This window comes from Leucoraja erinacea, chromosome 26, assembly GCF_028641065.1.
Source record: "Leucoraja erinacea ecotype New England chromosome 26, Leri_hhj_1, whole genome shotgun sequence".
NCBI classification, from domain to species: domain Eukaryota; kingdom Metazoa; phylum Chordata; class Chondrichthyes; order Rajiformes; family Rajidae; genus Leucoraja; species Leucoraja erinaceus.
Genome location: NC_073402.1, coordinates 32,589,236 through 32,599,106, shown reverse-complemented (window position 1 = coordinate 32,599,106; position 9,871 = coordinate 32,589,236). Strand labels below are relative to the sequence as shown.

General features: G+C 58.1%; 1 protein-coding gene across 1 annotated transcript; it reads right to left on the bottom strand.

Moving 5' to 3' along the window:
- Nucleotides 1-3,629: 3,629 nt before the first annotated feature.
- Nucleotides 3,630-6,980, bottom strand: LOC129709961 (testis-specific serine/threonine-protein kinase 3-like). The gene is made up of 2 exons (XM_055656676.1): nucleotides 6,322-6,980; nucleotides 3,630-4,312 (listed from the first exon to the last, which is right to left on the bottom strand). Exons 1-2 carry the CDS (start codon nucleotides 6,464-6,466, stop codon nucleotides 3,645-3,647), a joined length of 813 nt encoding a protein of 270 aa, XP_055512651.1. The 5' UTR covers nucleotides 6,467-6,980; the 3' UTR covers nucleotides 3,630-3,644.
- Nucleotides 6,981-9,871: the final 2,891 nt, after the last annotated feature.

Below are 9,871 nucleotides of genomic sequence, written 5' to 3'. Positions count from 1 at the left end.
CCCCCTCCCCTCGCCTCACCACCCCTCCCCTCACCCTCACCACCCTCCCCCCCTCCCCACCCCTCACCCTCCAACCTCCCTCCCCTCCCCCTCCCCTCACCCCTGCCCTCCCCCCCCCCCTCCCCTGCCCTCACCTCCCCTCACCACCCCTCACCACCCCCTCCCCTCACCACCCCCCCCTCACCACACCCTCCCCTCACCCACCCCTCCCCCCCCTCCCCTCACCCCTCCCCCTCCACACTCCCCTCACCTCCCCTCCCCTCGTCCCTCTCACCACCCCTCCCCTCACTACCCTCCCCTCACCACCCCCTCCCCTCACCACCCCCCCTCCCCCCTCACCCCCCTCCCCTCCCCCCCCTCCCCTCACCTGCCCTCCACTCCCCTCACCTGCCCTCCACTCCCCTCACCACCCCCTCATCCCCTCACCACACCTCCCCTCACCTCACCTCCCCCCCCCTCCCCTCACCACCCCCCCCCCCTCCCCTCCCCCTCACCACCCCCTCCCCTCACCACCTCTCCCCTCACCACCCCCCCCTCCCCTCCCAGCCCACCACCCCTCCCCTCCCCTGCCCTCCCCACCCCCTCACCTCCCCCCACACCTCACATCACCTCATCACCTCCCCTCCCCTCCCTGGCCACCCCTTTACCACCCATGATTACATCATGGGTCTAATACTCTGTGGGCATCAGACTGTCCCGACACAGGCACAGATCCTATGGTGACAGGGTTTGCTCTGAGGTTTTAAATGTTAAGCAATGTAAAAATCTAAATTCTTGTCACACAGGACAGTGGTAAACCTGGCAACATTACCATTTTTATTCTAGCACCAGTTGATTAAAACCCAAATATACACTTTTTGCAAACAACCACTCAATAATTTACACAAATAATCTCAAGACACGTATTTAGTTTGTTTGTTTATTTGTGCAGATGGTATTTTGTCACGGGGTGTGCTTCTGTGACCTGTGGGCGTGTGACTGAGATCAAGATATATCTCGAAGCTTCACAAAGTGGTGCAGAGTCTTGGATAGGATGAACCACTTGCTGTGCATTAATGGAACTGGCTGTTGCAGCAGTGACCGACTCGCCTCCCTGCATCCCCCTCCTCCCCTCACCACCCCTCCCCCCCTCAACTCCCATCAGCACAAGTGAGTTTTATTCACAAAAGTAAACTTCTAAACTACAGACTTATGTGATGCTTCAATTGTCTTTAAAATTAAATGCGTTCCCATCTAATTCTATCACCGTGGCTGTGGCTTCCACGAGAACTCGTGGGATAGCATTTAGAAGTTGGGTGAGACCACTAGGCAGGAGGGAGAGGACTGGTGGTACAGAGGAGGGCAGTGAGGTGCATGATGTGAGTATTGTCTGCTTATCCTTCCTCTTCACTACTTTTCTGCTTCTTATCAAAAGGGGAAAATATTTGTTGACATTTCCCTCCTGTCCGGTTTCAGTGAAAGGGGAATCATTGATATTTAAATGTACCAGTACCTTTAAGTGGCAACATCAAACAAATATTGTGATATGAAACTGTGGCTGTGGACGTTACATTTCCCTACATTAGCTTCCCAGTAAATGGGCAAACATCAGGAATAGACAGCAGGCATTGTCTGTGGCTAGTGGGGCAATGTTGTGATGAAATGCAGTCAGCATGGTACATTGTCTTTCTCCACAGATGCTGCCTGACCTACTGAACATTCTCTGCATTCTCTCTCTCGTTTCACATTTCCAGCACCCACCATTTTTACATTTTCCGAATAATTTATAGTATTATCTCCGTACAGCTGCCTTGCCTCTTGTTTTAAGGAATAGCATTTCTTGAAAATCATTGGTCTTTAGAAAAATTATACATTATTTAACTTAATGTTTGAGTTTCCAAGTCTTAGGATCTCAATGTCAGTTTTTTTACTACTTGGAAACAGTGCAAAATAAAAGCAGATATTGAAGTTACTGTTTGTTTTATGTAATGTACATAGTTATAATGTGATTTGTTATTGCCATGTTTGCGATGTAAGCGTGCAAGTGTCGCAGGTAGCAGCAAAACTTCTCAGGGAAGGGTATTGTACAACTGGGCAATGATGACCCAGCAACATTTATATGGGAATCCTTACCTGGACACCTGAGCCCGGGTTTCCATAGCAACGTTCTGTCCTTGCTGGTTTGAGGATTGCTTTTGCTTTTAGTGGAAGTTGCAGACATAGAACAGCACAAGGAGAGGCCATTCGGCCCATAGTGCCGGAGCTGTACATAATGCCAAGACCACCTATCTATGCCTCCAATTCCTATACAAAAGCCTCTTCAATGCCATTATTGTATATGCCTCCACCACAAACCCCTGAAACTCACCCAGTGAGTGTGTTGCTCCGCACATCTTACCATGAAGCTATGCCTCTCATAATGTTTATACTTCTACAAGGTCTCTCTGCAGCCTCTGGCATGCCAGGGAAAACAATGAAAGTCTGTCCACCTTCTCCCTAAATACTGGCAAATCTCATCTGCACCCACACCCTTTCCAAAGCCTCCACACCCACCCTCTAATAGAGAGACCAGAACTCCATGTAATATTCCAAATGTGGCTGAACCTAAGTCCTCACAATCTGCATCATGACATCCTGACTCTTGTAATCAATGCTCTTGCCTGTGAAAGCAAGAATACCACATGCATTTTTTACTACTATCTACTTGTGATGCCACTTTCAGAGAGCTCTGGACTTGGAGCTGTTGCGAATCATGTTCTTGTATATTTTCCCCATACAATCAACCTCTCAAAGTCTTGCTTGGATTAAATTCCATCTGCCATTTCTCCACCATATACGCTGGGTAGGAAGGAACTGCAGATGCTGGTTTAAACCCAAGACAGACACAAAATGCTGGAGTAACTCAGCGGGACAGGCAGCATCTGGAATCTGGAGAGAAGGAATGGGTGACGTTTCGCGTTGCGATCCTTCTTCAGACTGATGTACATCTGGCCAGCCTTGCTCACAGATCATGAGCCCAGTAATCTTGGGGCATGGTCTGACACCTCGTTTCAAGCAAGGCCCGATCTCACAACAGCAGCTGCTGGAAATCTGAAATAAGGACAATGCAGGGAGCAGCTGGGGGCGAGGTAGATGTGGGAAGTGAAACAGTTTCAGGTCCAGCCGTTTAGTGCGACTGGGAAGTGAGCAGGGGGTGGGGCAGGGGGTGAGAGACCCCCACCGTCACGGCCACTGCTCTACCACCGACCCAGAGCGCTGTAGCCACGGGCCCAGCTTTATCTCTGCTGCATTAGGGTTAGAGGTTTCATTATCTTCGCCGCCAACCCAACCTGCTCTCAGCTTCACCTGGACCTCTCTCCCCTTTGTTAATCTCTCTGTCTCCATCACAGGGGACGTCTACTACAGCCCTGCCGGTGTTCACGGTCACCTGGCCTACAATCCCCCCGCCCCATGTCCCGTTCCCTCTGTCTCCGCTGCCTGGGCGGGGCTGTCCCCTCGCAGACTCACACCCGCATGTGGGAGGGGGGGGTGTGGGGGGGTTGGGGGAAGCGGGGGGTGGGGGGGGGGTTGGGGGGATTTGAGGGGGGGGGGGGGGGGGGGGGGAGCGGCCGGACGCGGGCGGGCGGGAGCGAGGGACAGAGGCGAGCCGCCAGTGTAAGAGCATTTTATTGCGGCTCCGCCAGCCAGGGGTGCGAGCAGACGTGGGAGATGAGGGGCCTGAGAGAGCAGTCTGGCTCCAACAAGCGACCGACCAGGTCACGGACCTCGCGGCTGAGCTGGCGCTGCTGCGGGAAGGCGACACCGTTCTGTTGCAACCACAGCATCTTGGGGATGTTGGAGTCGTCGAAGGGCAAGTGGCCGCACAGCACGATGTACAACACGATGCCCAAACTCCACACGTCGCTCTTGGAGCTCTGGTGCGGCACTCCTTGTAGAACCTCGGGTGCCGCATACGCCGTGCTCCCGCAGAAGGTCTGGCTCAGCTCGGCCGCGCCACCGCCAAAGTGCGTGGCGAAGCCGAAGTCGGCTAGCTTGACGTTGAAGCTTTTGTCCAGCAGAGTGTTCTCGCACTTGAGGTCGCGGTGCGCGATGCCGCGGTCGTGGCAATAGCGGATAGCGTTCACTAACTGGCGGAAAAGCGGCCGCGCCAGCAGCTCGGACAGCGGCCCCTCCCTACGGATGTGCTCCAAGATATCGCCGCCCTCTGCCAGCTCCATCACCATCCCGATACGGCCGTCCTCAGATTCCCACACCTCGTGTACCTTCACGATGTTCTGGTGGTCCAAAACCTGCACGATCTGCAGCTCCCGCGGCAGGAATTTGTGGATGAAATCTGCAGGCGGATAGCGCATGGATCAGCTTCAAGAACCGGCCCGGCCCCCAGCCCCCGGCCCCGAGAACCCCCCCCCCCCCCCCCCCCCCCCCCCCCCCCCCCCCCCCGGCCCCCCCCGGCCCCCCGCCCCCCGGCCCGAGAACCCGGCCCCCCGACAACTGCCCCGGCTCCAATTTTGGGCTTGAGTTATAAGAGGTTAGAAACATAGAAAATAGGTGCAGGAGTAGGCCATTCGGCCCTTCGAGTCAAGCACCGCATTCAAATATGATCATGGCTGATCATCCACAATCAATACCCCGTTCCTGCCTTCTCCCCATTAGAAACATCCAGTGAGTTGGCCTCCACTGCCTTCTGTGGCAGATAATTCCACTTCTGGTTGGATAGACTGGGCCTTATTCTTTGTAGGAGGCGGAGGGGTGAACATATTGAGGTGTACAAGATCATGAGAGGCACGGATAAAGTGAACGCCCAAAGTCCTTTTCCCAGGGGAGAGGATCCGGAAAGCAGAGGGTATAGGATTAAGGCGAGAGGGGGTAGATTTAAGAGGGAAGTCCACGCTCCCGTCCCTCGGGGTAACTTTTCCACTGAGTGTGGTTTGTATCAGGAATAAGCGGCAGATGAAGTTATAAAACACATTTGGACAGATCTGTGGATGGGAGGTGTTTCACGGATTGGGCCATATTGGACTCCCCGCCTTGCTGACTTGGTGGACATGGACAAGTTGGGCTGAAGGGCCTGTTCTGTGCTGTACTGCCCCGCCCGCGGGAAGGGAAGGGGGGGGAGGGAGGGGGTCTCTGCTCGACTCGCTGACTTCCTCCAGCATTTGTTTTACTAGTGCTAAAGATAATTTGTTCCGCTGCTTCACTCCTCCATCATCCAACCAAACAGCGTGGAATAGGCGCTTCGGCCCATCGTGTCTCTGCTGGCTACCAGGTAAATCTATCCCCACCACCTGAGAGTCAACATCTGGGCGATTAGTGTCGGCCGCGCCGCTTCTCTGCGCCCACCGTGTACTAGACTCTATGTGGAGATGTCTCCTCAGACCCCTCTCCCCCCTGACCCCATCCTCACTCCCCCCCCCCCCCCCCCCAATAATAACGGGAGCGTTGTTGTACTGTTTACCCTCTCCATTCATCACATCACGTTGTCGGGGGAGAAGGCGGGAGGATGGAGTTAGGAGGGAGAGTTAGATCAGCCATGATTGAGTGGCGGAGTAAGCCTGATGGGCCGAATGGCCTAATTCTGCTCCTATCACTTATGGACATGAACTTTGTCCATCGCATCAGATCTCGCGATTCATTGGAAAGGGTGAAGATGCGAATGGCCAGGATATTACCCGGGTGACGGAGAGGTTGGACCGATTGGGACTTTAACTCTGGAGCGGGGGGGGGGGGGGGGGGGGGGACTTACTGAGGTGTACAAGAGCATGAGGGGCACGGATAAAGTTGAACGTTCACTATTTTCCGTGGCAGAGGACTCTAGAACTAGGGGGCAGAGGCTTGGAGCGAGAGAGGGGTGAGTTAAGACTGGCCACGGGACAACTTTTCCACTCGGACGCTAGTCCGCGGCTGGAACGAGCTGCCAGAGGAAGCTTTAGAGGCGGGTACAGTGACAAGTTTTAAAAGACTATTGGACAGATGTAGATGGAAGGGTCACCTCACCGTGTTGTCCAGACACGCTGACCTCCCCGCTGAGTTACTCATTTCCTGGTCTACGCAAGATTCCAGCATCTGTAGATCCTTGTGTGTCCCCTTGGCAGATGTGTGGATAGACTGGGGTTACAGGGACATGGGCCAATGACAGCCACATTGGACTTGCCCTGTACGCCAACTTGGTCGGCATGGACAAGGTGGGCCGAAGGGCCTGTCTCCGTGCTGTCCAGCTCTGTGGCTCTATGACGAGCCTTGAGCTAAAGCTGTCCGTCACCGGCGGAAACTGTCATCAGCTGAGCGGACACTAAGTGGGATCTAAACCACATCTGGGCTGAGTGGAGGCGGCGTTTACCTTACCCTTCGGCGCTGTGCGTCTGTCGATGATTTTGATGGCCACCTTGCGCTGCAGATTCCTGCTGTACGCCTCCTTCACCTTGGAGTATGTGCCCTCTCCGATAGTTTCCCCCAGCTGGTATCCTTTAGACAGGAGCAGTTTATCCATCGCTTTGCATCCACCTTCCAGCGAGTCTCAGCGATCACATTCCTCAATTTATCCAGTTCCACGGAACCTAACCAACGTTTCTGGGCTTCCTAAATTATTTCTAAAATTGAACATTATAAAAAAAGCAATCCCGGGTGTGACCACTCAGGCATAGTAATCCCAGCAGATATAAATGTGTCCTGATTGTGATGCCACAATTTCGCTGTTACTAAGGAGACTTGTGGGATCCCCGCCTGCCACAAGCATTGATAGTTTCACTGGTTACTGGTTAGGGTCTGGTTAGCTTTGGTGCCTGATCTCTTGACGCGGCGGTAGTGGTGATCAAGTTAACCCCTTAATTCCACGTCACAGGCGGGTCCTGTTACTGTGAAACTGAGCCAGCGTCGGGGGGAACTCGGCCCATCCGGGACCGTCTCGCTGCAGGCGAGGAGAAATCTCTCCGTCAATGGCACGGTCTGATTGGAGCCGGTGCGGGTCATTGTTTTTAAACGTTGGGATAGTCCCAGCCTCAACTACCTCCTCTGGCAGCTTGCTCCATACACCCACCACCCTCTGTGTGAAAAAGGTACCCCTCAGATTCCTATTAAATATTTCCCCTTCACCTTGAACCCATTTCCTCTGGTCCTCGATTCCCCAACTCTGGGCAAGAGACTCCGTGCATCTACCCGATCTATTCCTCTCATGCTTGTGTACACCTTTATAAGATCACCCTTCATCCTCCCTTCATCCTGAGTAGAGACCCAGCCTACTTAACCTCTCCCTATAGCTCACACCCTCTAGTCCTGGCAACATCATCGTAAATCTATTCTGAACCCTTTCAATCTTTCCTATAACATGGTGCCCAGAACTGAACACAATAATCTAACTGTGGTCTCACCAACGTCTTGTACAACTGCAACATGACCTCCCCACTTCTATACTCAATACTCTGACTGTTGAAGGCCAAAGTGCCAAAAGCCTTGTTGACCACCTTGTCTACCTGCGACTCGACCTTCAAGGAACCATGCACCTGTACTCCTAGATCCCTCTGCTCTACAACACTCCCCAGAGGCCGACCATTCACTGTGTAGGTCCTGCCCATGTTCGACATCCCAAAATGTAACACCTCACACTCCTCTGTATTAAATTCCATCAACTATTCCTCCGCCCACCTGGCCAATCGATCCAGATCCTGCTGCAATCTTTCACAACCTTCTTCACTATAGGAACTCACTTTTGTTGTTAGTTCAAACTGGCTAATCTTGCCGTGTATGTTCTCATCCAAATCATTGATGCCTCGTCCAAAGAGAACCAAACCCTGGTTCCTGATCACGCGTTGGAGCTGCAACGTTCCCGCTCAGTCTTTCTCCACAGATGCTGCCCGACCCGCTGACAATTCCCCGCGCTTTCTCTGTTTATAAATCCATCCAATCACCAGTTTGAAGGTTGAGGAGCGATGACCAAGATGTCTCTAACATCGCGCCGCGACCACTCGGCCCGTCCCCGGGGCTCTGTCCGCGCGGCCCGGGCCGGACCGGACACCACGGAAACCGGGGAAAGGCCGGAGCTGCGTCCAATCCCCACCAGCGCAGCGGAACGGCGCGCTCCCGAGGCCCGGCGGCGGCGCTCGCTCCCGAGGCCCAGCGGCGGCGCTCGCTCCCGAGGCCCAGCGGCGGCGCTCGCTCCCGAGGCCCAGAGGCGGCGCTCGCTCCCGAGGCGCGCTGCCGACGTCCATTGACGGCGCTGATTGTGACGCGGGGCCGTGAACCGGCTGAGCCGCCGACCCCGGCGCCGCATTCTGATCAATCGGAGCCCGAGCGGAGTTGTCGCTAAACCACTCACTCCATCTCCTGATGCCAGTGAGTAGCGCCAATCCCGCGTCGTGCCCGCGCCCACACCGTGCCCGCGCCCATACCGTGCCCGCGCCCACACCGTGCCCGCGCCCATACCGTGCCCGCGCCCCACCACCGTGCCCGCGCCCCGTGCCCGCGCCCTCACCACGCCCGCGCCCGCGCCCATACCGTGCCCGCGCCCCGCCCTCACCGTGCCCGCGCCCCACACCGTCACCGTGCCCGCGCCACACCGTGCCGTGCCCGCGCCCATATCGTGCCCGCGCCCACACCGTGCCCGCGCCCATACCGTGCCCGCGCCCACCCTCACCGTGCCCGCGCCCTCACACCTCACCGTGCCCGCGCCCACACCGTGCCCGCGCCCACACCGTGCCCGCGCCCACACCCCTCGCCGTGCCCGCGCCCACCGTGCCCGCGCCCACCCCTCCCACACCGTGCCCGCGCCCACACCGTGCCCGCGCCTTCGCCCACATCGTGCCCGCGCCCACACCGTGCCCGCGCCCTCACCGTGCCCGCGCCCACACCTCACCGTGCCCGCGCCCTCACCGTGCCCGCGCCCTCACCGTGCCCGCGCCCTCACCGTGCCCGCGCCCTCACCGTGCCCGCGCGCCCACACCCACACCGTGCCCGCGCCCACACCCACACCGTGCCCGCGCCCACACCGTGCCCGCGCCCACACCGTGCCCGCGCCCCACCCGTGCCCGCGCCCTCACCCTCATCGTGCCCGCGCCCCCACCCACACCGTGCCCGCGCCCACACCCACACCGTGCCCGCGCCCTCACCCTCATCGTGCCCGCGCCCCCACCGTGCCCGCCCTCATCGTGCCCGCGCCCTCACCCTCACCGTGCCCGCGCCCACACCCACACCGTGCCCGCGCCCTCACCCTCATCGTGCCCGCGCCCACACCCTCATCGTGCCCGCGCCCACACCCACACCGTGCCCGCGCCCACACCGTGCCCGCGCCCACACCCTCACCGTGCCCGCGCCCCACCCTCACCGTGCCCGCGCCCACACCCTGCCCGCGCCCGCGCCCTCACCGTGCCCGCGCCCACACCCACACCGTGCCCGCCCACCACACCTACACCGTGCCCGCGCCCACACCCTCACCGTGACCGCGCCCACACTCTCACCGTGCCCGCGCCCACACCGTGCCCGCGCCCACCACACCCACACCCACATGGTGCCCGCGACAACACAAATCGTGCCCGCGCCCACACCGTGCCCGCGCCTACACCATGCTCGCGCTCACACCCATCGTGCCCGCGCCCACATCGTGCCGGCGCCCGCGCCCACATCGTGCCCGCGCCCACACCGTGCCCGCGCCCGGCCTGACCTTGTTCTGCCTCCCGCCCCCCCAGAGATGAGCTCCCCGACGCACACCGAGCCACGGAGATTCCCGATCGAGGCGGGCGATTCGAAGGGCTCTCTGTCCCGGCCACTCAATCCGGAGCCCGAGCTCCCGAGCCAGCGAGCCGCCAGGTAGGTGCGCGCCGCCGGCGGGACCGCGGGACCGCGCCCGGGACAGCGGGTAATCGGGACCACGCGCGTCACGGCACCGGCAATGAGCAATGCTGGC

Coding starts and splice junctions, on each gene's coding strand:
- LOC129709961 (XM_055656676.1), bottom strand. CDS start 6,466: ATGGATAAACTGCTCCTGTCTAAAGGATACCAGCTGGGGGAAACTATC. Junction 4,313..6,321: donor CAGACGCACAGCGCCGAAGG/GTAAGGTAAACG, acceptor ATCCGCCTGCAG/ATTTCATCCACAAATTCCTG.